Below are 25,257 nucleotides of genomic sequence, written 5' to 3' on the forward strand. Positions count from 1 at the left end.
TCACTGGAACAACAGCCCTGCCCCCCTGCTCTCCTCTCACACACAGCAGGCAGCCAGGGTGAGCGACACAGATCTCTGTCTTCAGGGAGAATAGCGAAAATTATGATACAATGACGGATAATTGACGGAGTTGGTGAGATAAATGTGCAAGATAACGTTTATCTTGTTAAAAAAAAAAAAAAACGCGACTGCTCCAGTACCGATAGCAGAACTGTTAAGGTCAGAGCTTATCAATACGGTCTTGAAGAATGTAGCCCCGGGGCTCGTTCAGTACCGGAGTTCGGTACCCATCCCTAGGCAGGGGTAATGTCAATTGAGCCCTCTTGAAATGCAACACTGTGGTCAACACTGTGCTAAAGGTAACCTGAAAAGATGCAGTGATATTAGAGTTATTGAAATAAGATGAATCATAAATAGCCCATATAAAGGGATAGTTTGTGCTGTTTGAAGTGGGTTGAATAAGGTACTGATAGCCAGTGTGTCACCTGCAGTAGGTGCTGGTTGGCATGCCCCCAGTTTGGAGAAGCAGGCAGGAGCACTGTTCACTCACACATACACACACACTTAGATTGTTTGGAAGAACTACAATGTTAAAATGCTGAAAGACTTTGTATATTACATAAACCAGATGTGTCAGTCTGTTTTCTGTTACAGTTACAAAACGTCTGAACTTAAACTGGAGTGTGAAGAAGAGGAGCTGGAGCCATGGCAGAAACACACTTTACATGTTCGCTTGAAAGAAGAGCATGATGTTGGAGAGTTGAGTATGTCACATCTAATTATTACTAAAGAACATGGTGGTGTTGAGATTTTTAAACATCAGTACTGTACTGCTCTAAAACTGCTCAGTTGAAACATGTCATTGTGTCTGCATATCAAAATAACCTGCAACTGTTGGTTGAATAGTGATGTATGTATGTGTATGTAACATTGATATTTGAGTGATATTTAGAATGACGAGATGTTTTTGAGGGGTTGAGCTAGACGACTTGATTGTCGGGGTGCTCTTACACATATTTTCACCCAAAATGGTAATTTGTAAAAGTCCTGTTGTAATGTGTGATTTGGTTTTGTTGTATGTTCTTACAGATGATGACCAAACAGATTGTAAACCAGATCCTTCATCTCTTCAGAGCTGGGCAGCTGGTCAGCGCACACTGACACCTGAGACCTGTGGTGTTGTCCACACTTCTGAGAGACATCAAATCAGCAACAACCCCGTGTCCTTATCCAGTGTCCAGAGTCCTGAAGTATATGCAACATCATCTAACAAACTGCAGTCAGACCAGTCCAACTCACAGACCCTCTCTGTACCTTTTCCTCCACTGTGCCTTACTGCGATTAAACTTGAACCAGCTGAAACATGAAACAATAAAAAATGAACTTTAATATACCAACAGTAATAATTGGTAATTCACACGTTATAATTACACACAATTTGTTGTCAAACCTAAATGTGTCATATCTAATATTCCAATCCAGTATGTTATTCAAAACTAATGGCACGTTATGTATAACATGCAGATTATTTGCACTCTGTTGGCTCCTCCGACATGACGACAGTCTGGGGAACCCTGCACACAATACCTGTTACCTCATTCACCAAGTACACAAAAAAAACTCCATTTAGTTAAATCTTTGGTAGCAGCCAGTTACATTCAACATCAAATGTACAGGTTTTATTGTAATATAATGTACAGTGAAATAAATTCTTTAATCCTGTTTCGAGTGCTTCATTAGTCAGTGAATAAGTGCTGCTCACATGTGGCCTACGTGTAAATTGCTCAATTAATACTCAATACATATTCATGTATGATGATTACAACACTTGAAATTAGGTCACTATGCATGATGAGTACTTGTAAAGCTATAGCTGGTAATCCTGTTCAGAAACACTTCTTGTTATATTGGGTGAAATGTCTCCATCCTGAGAGTAGTCCATACATACTGTGTTCAGAAAAAGGAACGAAAAAATCAGACCTCTGTGGCAGCTGCAGGCCTGTAAAAACTCTGACCAATCCCTGCCTCTTAGTGCGAATGGAAAGAACCAATCAGATGCCTTCATGTCTCGTCTTGCCCACGCCCCCCTCCGTCCCTCCCTCCTCCCTGCGTGCACTCATCACGTGTCACCGTTGCCGGAAATATTCAGCACACTCCTCAGCAGGAGTACCGATTTAGCAGGAGTTTGCTGAACAATGGAAGAGAGAATGCAGCCAAAATTACCACTTCCAGCGTTACTTGTAACGGCTCGCCCCGCTAAACAGGCTAAGAAAAGAAAGTCGTGGGCGGAAAAGGCTGCAACGAAAAAGGCTTTGGATAAAGCGAGAGGACAAACCAGAGTCACCATCGGTGCAGCTTTTGAACGGTGGAGACAACTGAAGAAGCTGAAGGGCCTGAAAAGTGATGTAGAGGTTGCTGTCTTTCTGTTGGACAGGTAATTATTTGTTTGCTTCGGGGGGATTTGTTATTTTACTCGGCTCTCCTCTGCCCTGCTGACTGACCTACTGCAGGATGCGCGTTCAAGTTTGTGGGGCAGTGGCTTTGGACGGAGCACTGACGGGAGGGGGAGGAGGGGTGGAGCGTAGAGGAGGTGCCACTTTCAAATCTTGCTAGCTAGTCCTTCGGCACGCAACAGGCATTGCTGAAAACATAACAGTTTTATCAGAGATGTATCTATAAGGACTTGGTTGTACTTTTGATATCATGGCGGATAATAAAGGAGCACCATCTAAAAGAAAAAGAAACAGAACAGAAGAACAGGAGAAGGCTAAACGGGACAGTGATAGGGCTCGAGCCAAAACGCGTGTAAACCTCGGTCAGGCATTCACCAAGTGGAGAGAGCTGAGAGAATTGATAGGTTTTAAAACTGATCCCGAGTTGGCCCTTTTCCTAATCGACAGGTATGTAATTTTTGTTTTTATTTAGAGAATATACCGCAACTTGTTAGACGTTGTTTCACTTCAATAGATGACGACATGGAAGTTATAAGCAAGCTAAATGTAGCCGATGTGAACCGCTTTTGTCTAGTACAACAAACGCCACAAAATTATCTGTGACTGTGACCAAGGATATAGATTAATGATCAAAAGCCAGCTACCTGTTGCACCGGGAAAAGGTTTTATAAGACATGTTTTGGCTATTTATATCTTTTTGTATGCCAGTGATATATGTTGAAACGTTAGAAACATACGTATTAATTTCTTATAATGACAATAGAAAGGTATAATATGTAGTTTTTCCACAAAAATGTCTAAAAACGACAAAACCAATATTATATATTTTGCTTAGTTGTGTACTTTGATTATCAGAAATGTTTCCAACAATATTTCAAACCCAGATAAATATAAAATATTAATAAAAGTTACGGACCGTGTCATTAGGTCGCATGTCTGGCGACCTAACTCCAGTTACCATAGCCATTAAATGAAGGACAAGAAGAAGAAGCAGACCGGATGAGACGTCAGAGAACGAACGTTACTGTTGCTAGGCTAAGCTAACTCGTTATGGATCATGATTATGCATTGACTGTTGCTGTCCCGGTAAACAAGCCAGTAAAACGGAAACGTACGGGTCAAGCAAGCGATCCCAGAAGAATCTGGGACAAGAAGAGAGCTAAATCAAGGATAAATATTGGTGTGGCCTTTCCGAGATGGAGAGAGCTTCGTGAAAATCTAGGACTACAATTCGACGCCGACCTCGCGTGTGTTCTACTAGATAGGTAAGCAAACATCTGGCTGATCGGAGCGGAGGCTAGCTAACCAAAAAAAAATCTAACGATAGGTTTCTATAATGCTGACCTGATGCAGAGCTGTATCAGTTATATGACTACAACTCCCATGATCCCACGCTACTTCGTGACGTCATCCAACTCCGTCTTCTGTTATTGTTTTGGTTTGAGGCCCCTAGCGGCAGAAAATTACATATTGCACGACGCAGGACTGGGTTGTGTTTTATTCCAAATGCATGTATACAACACAGTACAACAGCCAAGGCAGCGGAGGTGGTGACATCATCAAGTTAGCTGCTGTTCCATAAACAGAAATGACTGTCCTCCCGTTCTTGGGAAGTCCGGACTATCGCTTGAACTTGCCAAGTCCACAAGTCCGAACTGCTGAACTTCAGTATTGAGAAACGCCTCATCATCCAGTATCTCATGCCACCGGTGCCGAAATTTCGCCGAAAACATCTGCTTTACGGCAAACGCGTAATGTATTGCGAAACTGGTCGGTCAGCCAATCAGGGACTGGAGCTGGTCCTTAGGCGTATGAAGAGTTGGGCATGAGATAGTAGAGTCACGAGCACAATGGCAGACGGACAAAGTATGGAGACAAGTGAAAAACGGCCTAGCAAAAGAAAACGAGTTCCTCTGTCCGAGGAGGCAAAGAAGAGCAAAAAGGAGAGTGATAAAAGAAGAGGAAAAACAAGAGTAAACCTCAGTTGGGCGTTCAAGAGATGGAGGGAGCTCCGTGACCAAAGAGGCTTCAAAACCGATGTGCAGCTAGCTCTCTTTCTAATGAATCAGTAAGTAACACGCTAAATGCTAGCTAGACGAGAGAGGACTGTACTGTACTGGCTGCTAGTTAACTCCTAGCTGGCCAGCATCGCAAATCGCAGCAACCACAGACCGGTGTGACGCCGAGCTCTGCATGCCTGCCGAGAATTGCATACACCTCGGGGGAGCGCGCGCACAGCTGAAAGGAAAGCTACTGTCTTGATTTTTAAGGAAACGTAGGCTACTGTGCATCAGTGATGATCACTGATCTGAAGGCTAGTTTTTTTAACGTCATCAATGTTTTATTAGAATCGGTAAAGTAGCGTTTCCTCGATTGGTCTGAATAGTTTGCTTGACCAATGTCCGTTACATTACAGCCACTGCCAAACGAGTTATTAGGATGATCATTGAACGCATCTCCACCACAAAACAGTCTCTGGTTTGCTTAGAAGCGCTATTGGGTTCGTTCGAGATGAGCCAGACCTGCGCAGATTCGATCACCGGCGATCGGCGCACAATGCATGCCGGTTAGTTTTGTGTCCGACTTCATCCCGACTTGCTCTGATAAAACCGCGAGAGCGAGGCGCTGCAGTTGCTTTCCACCGACTGCACCGCCTCGCTCTCACCCGATCTAACAGCTGATTGGTTTAGAGGTTGACTCAACAAGATGACGTTTTAGATACACTTATCATTTTTGTTGAATTTTAGAGATTTAAATTGTATTTGTCTGATTTGAAGGTTTATTCTGTGAACAGAAAACATGTTGTGTGACTGATGGTGAAGTTTAGTCATCAGAGACTAAATACATTCATCATAAACTGTACAGAGTCTGTATATTAACACGGGACTGTTTTGGGGCGTCGGTAGCGTAGTGGATAGTGCCGGCTCCCCATGTACAGAGGCGATGCCTCGCTGCAGCAGCTGCAGGTTCAACTCCGGCTTGCAACCCTTTGCTGCATGTCAACCCCCACTGTCTCACCCCATTTCAATCTGTCCTGTCCATTAAAGGCAAAAAGTATTTAGCAACACAGAGACTTGTAGTCAGTGGGATGTTAGGATTCTTAAAATAACACCTGTACAGATGTGAAGCCCTGACTGTATCTGAACTTTATAGTCAAGCACAATTTATACAGCCTCTGTAGTTGAGGAGACAGGTCAAACTGATATGATGCTGATTTACAGGAGAATTTGTGTCAAATGGAGGATAAACCATGAACATAAACTACAGATCACCTGTAAAGCATTTTAAAAAATTAATCTATCATAATTAAAACAACTGGAGACTGAAAACAAACTGATATATGGGTCTGATCACTTTTGTAATGAATTGACATCATTCCAGACAAGATGTAAGTGTGTCTGTGACTTCCTGTACGGACTGAAGGCTGCTAGAAACTATAGGGAAACTGTCCGACTTACACTATAACACCCCCCCCCCCCCCCCCCCACACACACACACACACACACACACATACATACATACACTCACACTCACACATAAAGCAAAAAAAAACAAAAAAAAAACGAACGAACCGCATCTTTAAACCGGCTCTTAAAAGTGAACGACAATCCCTTTACTACATTCTACAGCAGCCCTACTATGAGATCTACTCATAGTCTTGGTTGAATAAATCTGCTTTCTCCACTGTCACATTCAGACAGAATCTACCAGGTAAACTTGAAGTTGACCTGTACCTCAGACATTTGTTAAGCCAGGGGTAAGTTTGCATGTTTAACATTTCCATGTGAGGTTTTGTGACTAATGGCAGGGTTTCTTTTACAGTTATGCCAAGTATAGCATGATGATGGCCTCTACTGGAACATGTAGACAAAAGCCAGCGGCACCATCAAGACCTGGACGTGTAGCAGCTGCAAGGTGAGCAGTCACAACCGTTCCCTTTTTTTTTTCACACACAAACAAAACACCTTTGTGTGGCATCGTTCTGCATGACTCTGGCTTCTACATTGGATCACATTATATTTTACAGGTTTTCATGTTGTGTTGACCTCATAGGTGTAAGATAGTTAATATTCACAACTTCTGAATTGTCAGGAAATTAATTTCAACATGTGTCTGCAGAGGTAAACAGCACCAGCAAGATGATGATAAACATGAATTTACATTTCAGTAGCTTTATATGTCTGTCAGTACTATATCGACTTCCCTGAGGTACATTTTCACCCTCTTACCTTAATCAATGTCCTCTTTGTAATTTGTCATTTTCAGTTTTGTGGAGATGGAGGTCACCATTGAGGAAGAGGTGGAGGAGGAGGAAAGCAACAGTGTGAAGAACAGACTGTAATTTTATTATTAATTATACAGGATATAGAAGAACAGACTGTAATTTTATTATTAATTATACAGGATATACTCTGTATCTGAATTTCTGCTTCTGCGGCTCATTTGATTCTGATATGTGTGTTTCTTTTAAATGTAACAGATCTGACTTGGAGAGTGATATGGAAAGCACCACAGAATCGACTGAGCTGAGTGCTCCAGGAGCTGATAACAGCTGTGACGGAGACGTCTACATACCAGTAATGCCTCAGAGGTACCTGTTTGTCTTTGATGAAGCCTCATTTTTAAGAGTCAAGTGAATTGTATGTACTCTGAATATATTGAATAGAACAAACTTTTCCTCCTTTAGATGACACCTTTTATATTAGAGTTATAAAGACTTATACGTGGCCCACAGTTCTGACATGCAGAATCTACTTATGTTTCCTGTATTTCATCCCATCTGTCACTTAGTTTTGCTCAAATCTCATAGTGGAAGTATTAGTAGAGTGGAAAATTGGAGCAGCAGTACACTGAAAACCTTACAGAGACACATGGATTAACTTTAGGTTGCACTGTCCAGAGCAACTTGTTTAGTAAAGCTACACCTACGGGTTCAGGCAGGGGTGATATCAGTTCAGCCCTCTTGAAATGCACCACTGTGCTAGAAGTAACCCACAAGCCGACGTAGAAAAACTGAAAATGATTCTGAACAAGAATATTTTTTACTTTTTGATTCTAAAACCACCTTTTAAACTGATTTCGGTAGTCCAGTGGGACTCTTAATTAGGGATGGGAATTGATAGGATTTTATTGATATCAGTGCCATGATTCTGCTTATCAATTCCCTTATTGATTCCTTCTGTGAATTTTCTGTGTAGAAAAAGTAGACTTTACAGGTTTTCGGTGTCAACAACACAATTTTTATTGAGTTTCTATTCTAAACAAGAGATAAGTACTTATGTAAGTAAACAAATATGAAATTGGTCCACTGCTATCATCTAAAATGGAACAAATGAAAGAATATTTGTACAGCATTTGTTTTCATCTAGGTCAAATAATGTTACCGTATCTGTCATTGAATGCATTGTGCTATCGTTAACATGGGACAGGACATACGTGCTGTCACTGGCACTGCTCGTCTGAGACTTTGTAGCAGCTGCACTTAATGCCATGTGACGACAGATGCTTCAGCATGTTGGTGGTAGGGCTGCACGATATTGGGAAAAATTGCCCCTAGCCATATATATTACGATTTTTTTTTTTTTTTAATGGATGCATTATTTTCCACCAGATAACTTCAGTAGCTCTACTTGGTGAGAATTAATCATTCTGGAATTATTAGGCTGATATTGCTTTGAATGCAGCAGCATAAAATGTGCTGAAAATAGGCACTTGTTCAGTGAAACCACCATCTCTTTCAGTGTTTGGCGCTACAGACGCTTCATATCCAGGTCAATTCACACACTTGTCAGTAAAGCATATAAAAGGAGAGGAGAGGGCTAAACTAAAGTTACTTAGTTATTATTTTGCGCGACGGACACTTCATATGATAACATAACATTAGACTATTTATCGTGTTATACAGTGAGACATTTCACCTTGTAACATGATGACATATTGTTTACACAACGGCATGTCATTTCTGTCTCTACATGGTCACGCCTTACAATCCTCCTCCGCTCTCTGTATCGCGCACGGCGGAGTTCGGCCCCAATGCGAGCACACACACGCACGCAGACACAGACACAGGTGAGCACACTAGAGCGCGGCTCGGGCTCCATTTTCCTTCCTCCGACACATTTATAACCGAGCCAGGCCTGAACCCACAGCACGGCACTGTACACACAGTCTATGGAGCGGAGCCTGCGTTGCGTTCAGACGTTGTCACATAAATAAAAAATTCCAGCACTTGAATAGGCCGTTTATTCTTTATTCCACTAAATTAGACATCTTTGTTGGCCAGTCATTAATGCTTAATTTAATTAGGGCAAGCCACATGTCGCAAGCCCCGCGATGTAAATATTGCACACGTGTGCATCATGATGGCGATGCTTAAAAGATAGATCGTTCAGGCCTAGTTGGTGGTGTTTCCGCCCTTGCATGTAATCACGGTGCTGCATAAATTGCACGTCGCTCTGTTAGTCTTTTGGTGAAGTGAAGCCTCGCTTTCGACCGCTTCTGTCTCTCCGCCATTACATCTTCTTTGTTGTTGAATGTGCTGCTGACTGACGAGCGTGACGTGCGTCATCGATGTAAAGATTTGGTGTAATAAAAATCAATAAGGGAATCGTTAAGCATAAAGGCTAATGATGACAATTAATTGAACCAGTTGGAAGCGGTTCTTAACAGGAGCCAGTTCTCGATTCCCATCCCTAGCTATAACTTTGTTCCAGAATGTTTCACCACTCAAACACTACACGAAACATGACATAAAACACAAAGTAAAGTACAAATTGATGATAAAAAAATTCAAACTCCAACTTGCTGGGTCTTGCCTGAGTTATTCATTTGGTACTCCAACTTAAATAGCTGTCCCATTGCACTTATCCATGTTGGAGGGTTTTTTTTCCAAGTTACAAGAACAATGGATTGCAGGGTTATTCTGTTGTTTTCTATTACAGTCACAAAGCATCTGAACTTAAACTGGAGTGTGAAGAAGAGGAGCTGGAGCCATGGCAGAAACACACTTTAAATGTTCGCTTGAAAGAAGAGCATGATGTTGGAGAGTTGAGTATGTCACACCAAATTACTGAAGAGGTTTTCAAACATCTGAGTACTGTAAAGTCTGCTAGTTCTTATTGTAAAAATTCTGTGTTGTTACAGTAATTATCTTCATCCGTTTCTTAAACTATACCCTGTTGGGTCCTAAAAGTAAAATTGCATGTAATGTATAATTTGGTCTTTTTGTATGTTCTTACAGGTGATGACAAAACAGATTGTAAACCAGATCCTTCGTCTCTTCAGAGCTGGTCAGCTGGTCAGCACACTGTGACACCTGAGGCCTGTGGCGCTGTCCACACTTCTGAGGGACATCAAATCAGCAGCAACCCTGTGTCCTTATCCAGTGTCCAGAGTCCTGAAGTATATGCAACATCATCTAACAAACTGCAGTCAGACCAGTCCAACTCACAGACCCTCTCTGTACCTTTTCCTCCACCGTGCCTTACTGCGATTAAACTTGAACCAACTGAAACATGAAACATAAAATAAAAACCTGAAACATAAGGGGAAGTTCACAAGTTACAATTACACACAATTTGTTGTCGAACATAAATGTGTCATATCTGATGCACAAATTGATAAATTGCAGATTATTTGCACATCTAAGTGTTGTCTCCTCCGACATGACGACAGTCTGGGGAACCCTGTTCACAACACCTGTTACCTCATTTACCAAGTCCACATAAAACAAATCCATTTAGTGAAAACTTTGGTACCAGCCTTTTGGTTAAATGCTACCTCATATGTACAGGTTTGTAATATAGTGTATAGTGAAATAAATTCTTTAATTAAAACTCATTTCCAAGTGATTTATTGCTTAATTCAAATGAATGGTGTTGGGAATTGAAAGGGCAGTTAGCTCCTATATTAGGAAGTGGTTGGGCGCTCCTAGGTGCCTAAGTAGTGTTGCATTGTATGGAAAAGGGATACTTCAGCTGCCAGTATCTAGTTTAACAGAGGAATTTAAATGTACCAAGGTCAGGACAGAGCTCTTGTTATCTGGGAGTAAGGACGTGGTAGTTAGGAGTGTGGTTCCAAATCCAACCAAGGGGAGGAAGTGGAACACAAGATCAGCAGTTCAGGAGGCAAAGGCAGCTCTTAGGCATGCAGAGATTGTAGGTAATGTTCAGTTTGCCCGGGGAGGCCTGGGGCTTGGCTCAGGCAAACCGGTATGGAATAAAGCAGGTCGTGGAACAGATATGTAGACAGGAGGAGATATCAAGGGGTGCAAAGGTAGTGGACCTGATGAAGAGCGGCAGCTCGAAACGTTGTCATTTAATTCTGTGAATAAATTGCACTGAAGAGGAGCCCTGCAGTGTGCGAGCCTTTTCTTTACCTGCTCTGCAAAGTAGTGGCCCAGGCTAAACAGGGACAGTGGTTGAATTGGGAAAGTGTAGAGAAGAGGAAGCTTAGTTGGAGGGACCTGTGGAGTTTGGAGGAGAATCGTATTAGATTCCTGGTAGGGGCCACATACGATGTGTTACCAACCCCCCAGAACCTAAAACTGTGGGTAAATGAGGACCCATCATGCCCATTGTGTTCACGTACCGCAACCTCAAAGTATATTTTGTCAGGCTGTAAAGTTAGCTTGTCACAAGGCCGATATACATGGCGACATAACCAGGTGTTAAAATGTTTAGCTGCAGGCATCAAAGGGAAACGAAGACAGGTGAATTCAGAAGGTGTTAAGGATAGGAGTTTAGCAATTCAGTTTGTCCGTGAGGGGGAGAAATACAGAAATGATAAGTTAGTAAGGAGGCATGGGTGTGGCCGCCTAGAAGGTGCTTGTGATTGGGAAATGCAAGTAGATTTAGGGGGAAAGCTTGTTGTTCCCCAGGAAATAGTTTGTACCAAGCAGAGGCCTGACATAGTGTTGTGGTCAGTGAGTCAACGGATAGTTTATTTCATTGAGCTGACAGTTCCTTGGGAAGACTCAGTGGAAGCAGCCCATGAAAGAAAAAAGCTTAGATATACAGACTTAGGAGCAGAAGCTGAGCAGCGAGGATAGAAAACTAGGATTTGTCCAGTGGAAGTGGGGTGTAGGGGATTTATAGCAAGATCAGCTGTCTCGCTCCTGGGGGAACTCAGAGTGCGGGGACAGAGTTTGAGGAAGACAGTGAGGGAAATGTCAGATGAAGCAGCCAGAGCCAGCCAGTTTATCTATAAGAGACGAAATAATGTCAGTTGGGGGCCAGCAGGGGGAACTACTAAGCGGGGTACATAACTCCTTGAGATCAGGTTGAGAGATCCACTTCCTCTCAGGAGGAAATCCAGGAAGAGGAAGGTTATTTAAGTGTGTTGAATCCCTTTTATTTAAGACCATGCTGCAAGGTGAGTGTGTTTGCTGATCCTGTGAGTTTATTTATCTCCTTTAGCTTATATTGTAGTTATGCTATGTAGCATGTGAAATATGGTGAATGTGCTAGGAAAGGTAGTATCAGCACTGTCGCTACCTGGAGCTCACATGTACGGAGCCTGGGTCTGGTTGAAGGTGGCAGTGCTGTTTGGGCTGAGAAAGCCATGTAAGGTAAAGGAGGTTAGTGGGTTGGTGCAGGGAGCAGTGAGACCTGGCATTAGGGGAGTGTCTCTGGGACGCCAGAGATCACTGTCTAGCCTCCTGGAGGTGTCGTGGGACCAACTAGACGAAACACTGGTGAAAGGAGGTTCCCAACCGATGACCCCAAAGACATGTTAGTTATCACTGCTCACTGGTCTGTATAGTTAAGCCTTGCCATAATAGCTTATCATAGGGCTTAGGAGGTTATTCACTGAGTGCTGATCCTTTTCTAGAGCACAAACTTCTTGTGTTTATTTGAATGATTAATGATGTCTTTGATAAAGTTCAGAAAGGAATAGGGAAATCATTATATGCCGATGATGGGGCATTATGGATGAAGGGCCGAAATTTGAAATATATATACAGGAGAAACTCCAGGGTGCAATTGAAAGGGTGGAGCAGTGGTCCAATGAATGGGGTTTTAAACAATCAGTGGCAAAAACTCAAGTTATATGCAGTGCTTAATTTGAGCCGGAACGTACTGGAACGCATACCAGGATCTTTTCAGAAAAGGCCCTGGTGCGTTCCCCAACTAATTTTCATGGGTCTAGAACTTTTCACATCTAAAAACTACATACAGTATTGGCTGATGTCACTAGTGTTGCAGGGTGGAGTACCGTAGTACTACGGTGCCTCACGTACCACTACTGTGGGATAAGTTCAAAGTCCAATCGCAAGAGGGTGAGTGTCCATGCGCCATCCAATAACGGCACTCACCTGGCATTCAATATGCTGCTGTAGTGGTTTGTTTTCCAGGCATGTGAGTATCTTTGAGCAGTGAAAGTTATTATTTCTTTCTTTTTACTTGTCGGCAGTGATTTGTTTTCCACAGAGCTCTACGTCCGAGCATTTTACTCGCATTTGGGACTAAAAATAGTTTTGTGCGAGCAAAATAAATCATTCAGCACGCTGTGCAAGTACAGATTTCAACCAGCAGCAGAAACGAAAGGCGAATCCTGCCGGTTGTGGGTTGAACGGGGGTCACAGACAGGAATACGGTGGTCAAATATCCTACGGCAGCTCCGCAGCGCAAGATAACGGCTTACCGGCGACAGAGAAGTCAGACTCCAGGTCCAGTAGCCTAATTTCCTCTTTCGTTGGCGTCATGACTGCCCAGTAGTACCTGGACAACCGAGCCGTGGCGGCACACAGGTATGTGGCGTGTCAGAGGAGAAACGAGCCGTTCACATTTCTCTCTTTGTGGCAGGTAATGGTCCACAAACCTCACCACACTTTAGGGACTGTTCTTAACTTATGAAGGGACTGTTCTTTACTTGTCAGGGGAGGAGGGTAGCTGGTTGATTTTTATTTTATTTATTTATTTTATTTCAATCCCCCCTATGTTAAGCACTTATTGATGCTGTTTTTGAAGTATGAATAAGTCAATAAGTAATTTATTCCATTGAAATATCATTGATGTATTATAGAAAAGTGATTTATCTTTGTATAAATGACAAAAGGCACATCTGCCTCATTTTCGCTGTGGTATCGTGATACTACTCAGAACCGTGATACTTTCACTGGTATCGTACCATGGGTTGCAATTTTGGTACCATGACAACAGGGACGGGTAGAACAGGAGCGGATGTTTATATACCGCAATTCAAGACAACAATCAAGGAAAGAACTTCAGATCATTTGTCAGTAAATACAGTGGAACTTATTGCTATTCTGATAGCCCTGGAGTGGCTAAAGAGTAACAGCGAAGGAGAGGCATTGATTGCATCTGACAGTTGGGCAGGGGAGCATATCTATGTTTCCTGGGTTCTATGTTTCCCAGGTTCTATGTTCCCCACTTAACCCTGCAAAAAAGGTTCTATGTTTCCCGGGGTCTATGTTCCCTGCTAGGATATAATTGCCCAGATTGCCCACCATAGATCGCCCAAAGGGTAAGTTTCTCATTGTAATTTCTCCCCATTATGTTCTGTTGTGTGTGTTTAGAGATGTTAAAACAACATATTAATGCAACTGCTATGTTTCCTGCCTTTTTTGGATAAGCGGGGAACATAGAACCTTTTTGGGTGGTAAGCGGGGAACACAGAACCCGGGAAACATAGGGCAATCACCAGCATCAAATCTTTGAAATCTTGCAGACAAGATGTCATCTTCAGAATACATCATATAATATACAAACTGTGCAATAAGGGTGTGACTGTATGCTTTATTTGGGTTCCTGCCCATGTAGGCATTGAGGGAAATGAGGATGTTGACATACTGGCCAAGCAAGCAATCAAATTTCAAACAATAAGCATGAATATGTTATTAAGTAAGGAGGAGGGGAAAGCAATCATTAACAAACAAGTACAAAAAACATGGCAAGAATACTGGGACATAAACGACACTGGAAGACACCTTTATAATATTCAAAAACAGGTTGGGGTAGGAAGAAGGTTGGGCAGGAACCGAAAAGAAGAGGCAGTCATCACCCATCTCAGGATAGGACACACTGGATTAAACAGCACACTTCACAAAATAGGAAAACACGCAACAGGCACATGTACACACTGCAATAGTACAGAGTCTGTCCAACATGTACTGGTTGATTGCAGGGCCTACAAAGAAGAGAGGAGCAAACTGAAAACAGCACTGCAGAAAGCAAAGCTAAGTTTCACTGTAGAGAACCTTCTGGGTGAAACAGTAAAGATAAAACACAACCATTTGATTAAGTACCTGAAGGAAACAGGGTTAATGGATAGGATTTAGGTTTGTTTTGTTTTTGTTTATTTGTTTATTTTGTTTTGTTTTACTAATCTACTGATCCACACTCCAGTCCGGTAGGTGGCGGTATTGCACCTTTAAGTTGGTTGCCAGCCGCCAAACAAATCAGAAGAAGAAGAAGCAATGGCGACGCGTATTTTCGAAGCGAAATGGCGGAGAGGGGAACGAAACGTTCACGTGAAGACGACCAGGATCCGACATTACCTCAAAGGAAACAACGGTCGTTGGCGAAGAAGTTGTCGGATAAAGAAAGGGACAGAACCCGGATTAACATTGGCCGTGTATTTCCAAGGTGGAGAGCACTGCGAGAGCTAAAGGGGCTAGAATTTGACTCGGACCTAGCTTCTCTTCTCCTGGACAGGTAGGCTAAGTAACAACATAAAGTCAAATGTCTGTTTTAATTCGTGTTACAGTAACGTTAGGCACATGTCGCTATGTCAATTCAATTAAGTTAAATTTAATGTTACAATCGTAGCATGGGTTAATGTCCGGAGCTTGAGTTATTAGCGGCTCGGTCCCAGCAATGGGTCAGGCGTTATGGTTGTGTAACGTTAGGTGAGTAACATTAGCTGGACAGACCAGCTAACATTTGCAATTAGCATTGTAAAATGTAGCCCGGCTAAAACATCGCTCTCACTCACGGAGAAGTGAGTCGGCTGCCACCGGCTACTGGAGTAACGTTAGCTATGGAGCGCTTCTACCAGCTCTTCTAGTCACTGAGCCTTGCCTCCATCTCAGCAAATGTATTACATTTATTACAGGTACCATCATCATTGAAGTAGGCCGGGGAATAGCTAAACACAGCAGAGACCGAGAGTGAGTGAAAGACATCGCTAACTGCTAAACTAACGTTAAGTTTAGACGAGGCGAGTGGGGTTGGAGAGCAGAGGTAGAGGGAGGTGTGGTTCATGACACACTTTGTTTTGGTCTACAGGCAGTGCACAACAGCAAACCTAGCGGTGAAACGATTTCGCTTTTTGCCCCTTAAACTATTTCTCAGTTTGAAGTCATAGTTGGAGGGTTGGTTCACCAAAATAGTGATAGTTGTCCACAAAAAATGAGATCTACTCATAGTCTTGGTTTAATAAACCTGCTTTCTCCACTGTCACATTCAGACAGAATCTACCAGGTAAATTTGAAGTTGACCTGTACCTCAGACATTTGTAAAGCAGGGGTAAGTTTGCATGTTTAACATTTACAGGTGAGGTTTTGTGACTAATGGCGGGGTTTCTTTTACAGTTATGACAAGTTATGCGCCATACTGTTGCCCTCTACTGGAACATGTAGACAAAAGCCAGCGGCACCATCAAGACCTGGACGTGTAGCAGCTGCAAGGTGAGCAGTCACAACCTTTCCCTTTTTTTCTCACACACAAACAAAACATCTTTGTGTGGCATCGTTCTGCATGACTCTGGCTTCTACATTGGATCACATTATATTTTACAGGTTTTCATGTTGTGTTGACCTCATAGGTGTAAGATAGTTAATATTCACAACTTCTGAATTGTCAGGAAATTAATTTCAACATGTGTCTGCAGAGGTAAACAGCACCAGCAAGATGATGATAAACATGAATTTACATTTCAGTAGCTTTATATGTCTGTCAGTACTATATCGACTTCCCTGAGATACATTTTCACCCTCTTACCTTATTCAATGTCCTCTTTGTAATTTGTCATTTTCAGTTTTGTGGAGATGCAGGTCACCATTGAGGAGGAGGAGGAGGAGGAGGAGGAGGAGGAGGAGGAAAGCAACAGTGTGAAGAACAGACTGTAATTTTATTCTTTATTATACAGGATATACTTCATATCTTAATTTCTGCTTTTGCAACTCATATGATTCAAATTTATATATATATTTATTTTTTTTAATTTTTTTTAATTGAACAGATCTGACTTGGATAGTGATACGGAAACCGCATCAGAAACAACTGAACTGAGTGCTTCAGGAGCTGATAACAGCTGTGATGGAGATGTCTACGTACCAGTAATGCCTCAGAGGTACCTGTTTGTCTTTGATGAAGCCTCATTTTTAAGAGTAAAGATCTTGAAGTGAATTGTATGTACTCTGAATATATTGAATAGAACAAACTTTTCCCCCTTTAGATGACACCTTTATATTAGAGTTATAAAGACTTATACGTGGCCCACAGTTCTGACATGCAGAATCTACTTATGTTTCCTGTATTTCATCCCATCTTTCACTTAGTTTTGCTCAAATCTCATAGTGGAAGTATTAGTAGAGTGGAAAATTGGAGCAGCAGTACAAAACCTTACAGAGACACATGGATCTATTTTAGGTTGCACTGTCCAGAGCAACTTGTTTAGTAAAGCTAAGCCTACGGGTTCAGGCAGGGGTGATACCAGTTCAGCCCTCTTGAAATGCACCACTGTACTAAAAATAACCCACAAGCCTACGTAGAAAAATTGAAAATGATTCTGAACAAGAATATTTTTTACTGTTTGATGCTAAAACCACCTTTTGAACCGATTTCGGTAGTCCAGTGGGACTCTTAATCCAAAGAGTGCAAATGGACAGGAGCTTTAGCCATTCTTATTGAAACAACAAAATCACAAATATGCTGCACCTTCAGCCTCAGAAGCATCTACTTAGGGCCTACATAAGTTACCACAGCACCATTAACCAAGAGAAACAGAATATAAAATAAGTTAACTGTCAACTTGTGCATCTTTGCTCATTAAAATAACATACTAGCGTACTAGCATGATAGTTGAACAATCACAGCCAATAGTGTAAAGTTTTTGTGTCCATTTGTTTTGTGTGAACGGAAACGGAGATATGCATGCTGGCATATATTGTATCATAAGCCCCTTTTACACTACCAGATTTTCGGCGAATGTTGGGCTGTTTTGCCGGCAAGCTGTGAGCGTTTAGACACACAGAGCCAGATTGGCGAGTTGATGCAAGGTGCCCAATTTTCCGCCTCGAAGGGTAGTCACATTGGCAGAGCCCTTTTAGTTTAAAAAGACCAAGGCGGGTCGGTAGAGTAGTGGATAGTGCCAGCGCCACATGTACAGAGGATGCCTCGCTGTAGCGGTCGCAGGTTCGACTCTGGCTTGCAACCCTTTGCTGCATGTCAACCCCCACTCTCTCTCTCTCTCTCTCTCTCGCTCTCTCTCTCACCCCATTTCAATCTGTCCTGTCCATTAAAGGCAAAAAGCCCCAAAAAATAATCTTTTAAAAAAAAAAAGACAGAGGCGATTTTGTTTATATACTGCCAATGCTGAAAGATGACTGCTTGGGCTTTCCTGCAAATTTGGACAATTCCTATTTAAAAAGGGCTTTTATTTCTGCCTCAACGGCTCATATGATTCAAATTTATATATTTTTTTATTGAACAGAACTGACTTGGAGAGTGATATGGAAAACGCCACAGAAACAACTGAGCTGAGTGCTCCAGGAGCTGCTAACAGCTGTGATGGAGACGTTTACGTACCAGTAATGTGTCAGAGGTACCTGTTTATCTTTGATGAAGCCTCATTTTTAAGAGTCAAGATCTTGAAATGAATTGTGTGTACTCTGAATATAATGAATGGAACAAACTTTTTCCCCTACGGGTTCAGGCAGGAGTGATACCAATTCAGCCCTCTTGAAATGTACCACCATCTCTTTCAGTGTTTCCCCTATATGCAACAATTTTTTCTTTTTTTCTTTTTCGTCTTAGCTAAACTACCGTTATATTATTTGGTGCTACAGAGGCTTCATATCCAGGTCAATTCACGCTCTTGTGAGTAAAGCATATAAGAGGAGAGGAGAGGGCCCCGTCTTCTTCATAAACTAAAGTTACATTATTTTGCGCGACAGACACTTCATATGACATAACTATTTATCTCTATCTCTATTTATACTATTTATCGTGTTATACGGTGAAACATTTCACCTTGTAACACGCAGACACAGACACAGGTGAGCACACTAGAGCGCGGCTCGGGCCACATTTTCCTTCCTCCGAGACATTTATAACTGAGCCAGGCCTGAACCCACAGCACGGCACTGTACACACAGTCTATGGAGCGGAGCCTGTGTTGCCTTCAGACGTTGTCACATAAATAACAAATTCCAGCACTTGAATAGGCCGTTTATTCTTTATTCCACTAAATTAGACATCTTTGTTGGCCAGTCATTAAAACGGAAGTGAGTTTTACGCACACCACTCGGCAATTTAAACGTGCATGCTTAATTTAATTAGGGCAAGCCACATGTCACAAGCCCTGCGATGTAAATATTGCACACGTGTGCATGGCGATGCTTAAAAGATATATCATTCAGGCCTAGTTGGTGGTGTGTCCGCCCTTGCATGTAATCACGGTGCTGCATAATTTGCACGTCGCGCTGTTAGTCTTTTTTGGTATAGTGAAGCCTCGCTTTCGACCGCTTCTGTCTCTCCGCCATTACGTCGTCTTTGTTGTTGAACGTGCTGCTGACTGACGAGCGTGAGGTTCGTCATCGATGTAAAGATTTGGCGTCATGAAAAGAATCGATAAGGGAATCGTTAAGCTAAAGGCTAATGATGTCGATTAATTGAACCAGTTGGAAGCGGTTCTTAACAGGAACCGGTTCTCAATTCCCATCCCTAGCTATAACTTTGTTCCAGAATGTTTCACCACTCAAACACTACACGAAACATGACATAAAACACTAAATAAAGTACAAATTGATGATAAAAAAATTCAAACTCCAACTTGCTGGGTCTTGCCTGAGTTATTCATTTGGTACTCCAACTTAAATAGCTGTCCCATTGCACTTATCCTTGTTGGAGGGTTTTTTTTTTCCAAGTTACAAGAACAATGGATTGCAGGGTTATTCTGTTGTTTTCTGTTACAGTCACAAAACATCTGAACTTAAACTGGAGTGTGAAGAAGAGGAGCTGGAGCCATGGCAGAAACACACTTTAAATGTTCGCTTGAAAGAAGAGCATGATGTTGGAGAGTTGAGTATGTCACACCAAATTACTGAAGAGGTTTTCAAACATCTCAGTACTGTAAAGTCTGCTAGTTCTTATTATAAAAATTCTGTGTTGTTACAGTAATTATCTTCATCCATGTCTTAAACTATACCCTGTTGGGTCCTAAAAGTAAAATTGCATGTAATGTATAATTTGGTCTTTTTGTATGTTCTTACAGGTGATGACAAAACAGATTGTAAACCAGATCCTTCGTCTCTTCAGAGCTGGTCAGCTGGTCAGCACACTGTGACACCTGAGGCCTGTGGCGCTGTCCACACTTCTGAGGGACATCAAATCAGCAGCAACCCTGTGTCCTTATCCAGTGTCCAGAGTCCTGAAGTATATGCAACATCATCTAACAAACTGCAGTCAGACCAGTTCAACTCACAGACCCTCTCTGTACCTTTTCCTCCACCGTGCCTTACTGCGATTAAACTTGAACCAAATAGAACATGAAACAATAAATAATAACCTGAAACATAAGGGGAAGTTCACAAGTTACAATTACACACAATTTGTTGTCGAACATAAATGTGTCATATCTGATGCACAAATTGATAACTTGCAGATTATTTGCACATCTAAGTGCTGTCTCCTCCGACATGACAACAGTCTGGGGAACCCTGTTCACAACACCTGTCACCTCATTTACCAAGTCCACATAAAACTAATCCATTTAGTGAAAACTTTGGTACCAGCCTTTTGGTTATATGCTACCTCATATGTACAGGTTTGTAATATAGTGTATAGTGAAATAAATTCTTTAAACCCATTTCCAAATGATTTATTGTTTCTTTCAAATGAATGGTGTTGGTGCACAGTTGATCTCTAATATATTACAGAGTTAATAATAATAATAATAATACATTTTATTTATATAGCGCTTTTACAGCTCTCAAAGACGCTTTACATTAAAACCAAAAGGAAAGAAGTACATATAAGTGCAAAGAGAAGACAAGGACGATATATAACAACAAGGTGCAAAAGCATAGTGCAAAACAAAGAAAAGGAGGGTACATGAAAAACAGAATGGAAAGCTCATGTTAAAGGTTAAAAGTGGATTTGAAAAGGTGGGTTTTGAGGAGTGACTTGAAGGTGGATGGATTTGGACAGTCACGGATGTGTATAGGGAGGGTGTTCCAGAGGGAGGGGGCGGCTATGGAGAAGGCTCTGTTGACCCAGGTTCGGTGCTTGGTCCTGTGTGGAGGCGAGAGGAGGGTTTTGTCGGATGATTGAAGGTTGCGGGAGGGAGTGTGGTGGTGGAGCATGTCCGTGAGGTAGGAGGGGGCCTGACTGTGGAGGGCTTTGTGGGTGAGGAGGAGGAGGATCTTAAAGTTGATTCTGTACGGAACACGGAGCCAGTGTAGGTATTGCAGGACAGGGGTTATATGTTCGTGGGTGTGGGTGAGGAGGCGGGCACCAGAGTTCTGGATGTACTGGAGTTTGTTGAGGACTTTGGATGATGAGCCGTAGAGGATGCTGTTGCAGTAATCGAGTCTTGAGGTGATGAAAGCATGGATGAGAGCTTCAGCGGCAGAGAAGGAGAGTAACGGACGGAGTCGGGCAATATTTCTGAGGTGAAAGAAGGCAGTTTGGGTGAGGCGACTAATGTGATGTTCAAAGGAGAGGTTATTGTGGAAGATGATACCAAGGTTGCGGATGAGTGGGGAGGGAGAGAGGGTGGTGTTGTCGATGCAACCTGGACTCTATTTTCCCATGCTCCTCCACCTTGTTCAGACCAAAGCAGCAGCCCTGGAAGGAAATGCATGTTTACTTTTGGATTTTATGAGTCACACCACCCATGTGACTTGGATGTGGTCAGAAGCAGTGCAGGTGATTTGGGTCACTCTGTAGTGTGTCTGATCTGATTCTGGGGTTTGAGCCGACCTAATTATGGCAGCACTCTCTGATGTTAGCCTTTTTATTGCTTCAGTGGCTTTTGTTGGACTGAAACATCCAATAACTTTAAACCTTGGATCCAGTAATGTGGCTCGTAACATTATGCTCATGGACTGGAGGGTGTGGAGCCTCTCCCTCAGCTGCCTGATCAGGTGGTCTCCCGTGTCCCTCACCACTGCAACGGCCGTATTTGTGGCATCTTCTTGAAGCGCCTGCTCCAGCGTCTTCAGCAGTGGCACAACCTTGGAACCAGAAACATTCTCCTCTGCTGAGAGCTCCACAGTGGCATCATGAAAGGGAGACAGCAAAGACAGGCACTCATCAACAATGCTTAACTTGTCCACGGTCAGTAAGGGGATGTCAGTTTGTAGACCGGCCCCCACTGGCTCTCTGAGCTCCATCAGAAGATGAAGCATTTGATAGGTGCTATTCCAGCGTGTCTCCACTTCTTAAATCAGCTTCAGTTTCAGCCTCCCCAAATGTTCTTGAACCTGTGCAAGCTTCTCCTTTAAAAAAAAATACAGATGAGCAGTTAATTCAATCACTGCAGCAATAACACAAACAAAATATTAGCATCATCAAAAATTGGAATAAAGTCAAAGAACGTACCTTAGCAGTGGTGCTGCTGCTGAACTATCCAACCAGCTTCCTTGCCTTGGCCCGCATGTCACACAGCACAGGGGTTTGATCGAGAGCCTTCTTCACCATCAGATTAAGTGTGTGTGCTATGCAGATACTGTTGCGATGCCTCTGTTCTCTGCCACAGGCAAGCATGTTGGCAGCACCATCAGTAACCAGGCATGTCACCGGATTAGTTATTCCCCATTCCTCCATTAGAGAGGCTTTCACACGGGCTAAATTTTCAGCAGTGTGAGAATGGGGGAGTTTCAGTACTCCTAACAGTACTGAATTTAGCCTGGCGTTATCATCAACACATCAACATCAACAAAATCCAGCTCTTGCTTTCTGGTGGCTGGGTGAAAGAGAATATATGTAAATACAGTTTCTGTTACTTGTCTTTCATTTGCACAATAAATAAAAGTCAACGTAGTAAAATTGTGACAGTATATTTGTAATATTTTAATGACTTACCTTGGCTGGGTGCAACTCCAGTTCCCTCCTTATTCTCATGCAAGGCACGGAAATGCCTTAGCATGGATGAAGTGATGTTATTATATCCCAATTCCTTGGAACACAACCTCACCTCTAAAGGACGGTGATAAAACCGCGAGAGCGAGGCGGCCGCAGTTTTTAGAGCCAGGCGCTGCAGCTGTTCTTCACTGACTGCACGCCTGGCTCTCACCTGATCTAACAGCTGATTGGTTTAGATGTCGACTCAACAAGATGACGTTTTAGGTAAACTTTTAATTTTTGTTGAATTTTAGAGATTAAGACTGTATTTGTCTGATTTGAAGGTTTATTCTGTGAACAGAAAACATGTTGTGTGACTGATGGTAAAGTTTTGTTGTCAGAGACTAAATACATTCATCATAAACTATACAGAGTCTACTGTATATTAACACTGGACTTTTGTAATTATTGAAGTATTTAGCAACACAGAGACTGGTGGTCAGTGGGATGTGAGGGTTCTTAAAATAACACCTGTACAGTAGGGTGACCATATGTGAGAGAGTGAAATGGGGAGACAGAGAGAGAGTGGGGACTGACATGCCGCAAGGGGCCGCGAGCCGGATTCGAGCCCACGGCCACTGCAGCGAGGCGATGCCTCTGTACATGGGGCGCCGGCACTATCCACTACGCTACTGATGCCCCGATGCCTTATAATTTTAATAAATTTAAAGTTTATATGTATGGATAGAATATTCAATTATATTACAAAATAATATCTCTCGAAGACAGAAATTCAATTGGGCCCCTATTGATAGGGGACACACACACACACTAGAGTGTGGCTACCCGATCCGAGCCCGATGGGTCCCGACGGGTCCTGACGGGTTTGGTCAAAAATGTATAAATTGTATTCGGACTCGGGTTGGATTCGGTCAGCTTTCAGTGAAAATGTAGTGTAAAAATAAATAAAATCCTATTGTCTGTCCTGTTTATTGCTTGGGGACTGTTATTTACGTGACAACACCTGGGGGGTATTCCATCAAGCAGGCTTAAGGCAAATCCAGGCTTAAATGGCCAAGTCTGGCTAATGTGAGCCAGAGTTCTGTTCCATCAAAGCGGCTAAGATTAGCCTCACATCGGTAACCATGGAAACCATGGTTCTGGCTAAGCCTGATACATCAAGCTAAACTCTGCTTTCCGTTCCATCAAACTGAACCACAACTCCGTTCCATCAAGGTGGTTAACCTGAATCCCAGCCTTGTAACCATGGTAACTTATGCTGCCGGGCAATCCTGATCTGTAGCAGGATTAAGGTGAGGATTAGCTCCATCTATGATCAAAAAATGTTCAATAGACAAGGACAGACACCTAAAAGACAGTTCTGCCAGTGCTTTTACACACTCACAATTGTCATGTAATGATAAAATAATATGTAGATCATAAAATATATAACATAATTAATTTAAAAAAATTAACTATTAAAAAAACAAATTAAAATGTAATAAAAATAAGATAATTAAAAAAAAAATTAAAATGTAATAAAAATAAGATAATTAAAAAAAAACACTTACAACAGTAAAGCCAAAATCAATTTAATAAAAACAAAACTATAATAAAATGAAACTGAGGCATTAAAAAAAGATTGTACATGAATATGTGATTGTCCTCCCATGCCCACCCCACTCTGTTAACAATTGGCTAGCAAATTCACAGCCAATTAAGGTCAACTGACAATGGCCAGAGAAGGAGAGGGACACACCCAGAGAGACACAGAGAGAGTAAATTAGGAAATAATGGCATGCCCCTTCATCGAGGATCCTGCTGATGAGGAGGCCCACATTGTTCAGTGGGCCTTCCAACCACCACCAGCCCCAAGGGTCTTCCAGAACAGGACCAACCCATTGATACAGACAGACTCCTGTCTGTGGGAGAGGTACCAGTTCAGCAGGCAGAGCATTGTATCTATGCAGTTTGCTGGAAACACACATTATAAAGGTCACACGCCGCAGCCGGTCTCTGACCACTGTGCAGTCAGTCTGTATTGCACTGAGGTTCTTTGCTTTCGGTACATTCCTGTATAGTGTTGGTGATGCTGAGAGGCTAAGTAAAGCAACTGTTTGCAGAGAGGTAAAAAGGGTGTAGCATCACCATACATCATGCTTGGGGCTTGATTTGTTCACATTAACATAGGTTATCTTTTATATTTATGAATTAATCATGACACAAAGCAACCACATTAAAATGGGACACACACCATTGTGGTCTGTCTGTTCCTCATCCTGTAGCACATTCCATACATTTAAGGGGATTTTACTTATTTTGATATAATAAGAGAGCTTACAATTGACTACAAAATGATGAGAAATAGATAATTGATTCACTATCACTTGCATTCACTTAATAGTTTTCTTCATCTCCACTGAATTGATGGATTTGCTAAATGGAATTTTCTACAATCAATAGATAAATGTTGTGATTATTTCCTATAAACTGATCATTTCGGAAATGTCATAATTTACAATCAATTATGTGATAAATGCGATGATTGACAT

General features: G+C 42.2%; 1 protein-coding gene across 30 annotated transcripts in view; it reads left to right on the forward strand.

Annotated features, from left to right (window-relative positions):
• LOC126394139 (uncharacterized) overlaps positions 1-25,257 on the forward strand; it is a 52,529-nt gene that overhangs the window by 11,569 nt on the left and 15,703 nt on the right. For 4 of the 30 annotated variants that reach the window (XM_050050964.1, XM_050050927.1, XM_050050822.1 and 1 more), the window contains 4 exons: positions 16,659-16,769; positions 18,132-18,242; positions 19,615-19,724; positions 19,914-20,191. The exons of 2 other annotated variants lie outside the window; for them this stretch is intronic. In XM_050050964.1, the coding sequence (XP_049906921.1) occupies positions 16,659-16,769; positions 18,132-18,242; positions 19,615-19,724; positions 19,914-20,191 (610 nt within the window). Of the gene's footprint in view, positions 1-637; positions 765-1,089; positions 1,736-6,933; positions 7,045-9,394; positions 9,505-9,691; positions 10,289-16,658; positions 16,770-18,131; positions 18,243-19,614; positions 19,751-19,911; positions 20,192-25,257 lie in introns of those variants that run through there. 24 more of the 30 variants (XM_050050934.1, XM_050050797.1, XM_050050942.1 and 21 more) reach the window with 24 other exon arrangements.

The sequence above is a fragment of the Epinephelus moara genome, chromosome 1, assembly GCF_006386435.1.
Source record: "Epinephelus moara isolate mb chromosome 1, YSFRI_EMoa_1.0, whole genome shotgun sequence".
Taxonomy (NCBI): domain Eukaryota; kingdom Metazoa; phylum Chordata; class Actinopteri; order Perciformes; family Serranidae; genus Epinephelus; species Epinephelus moara.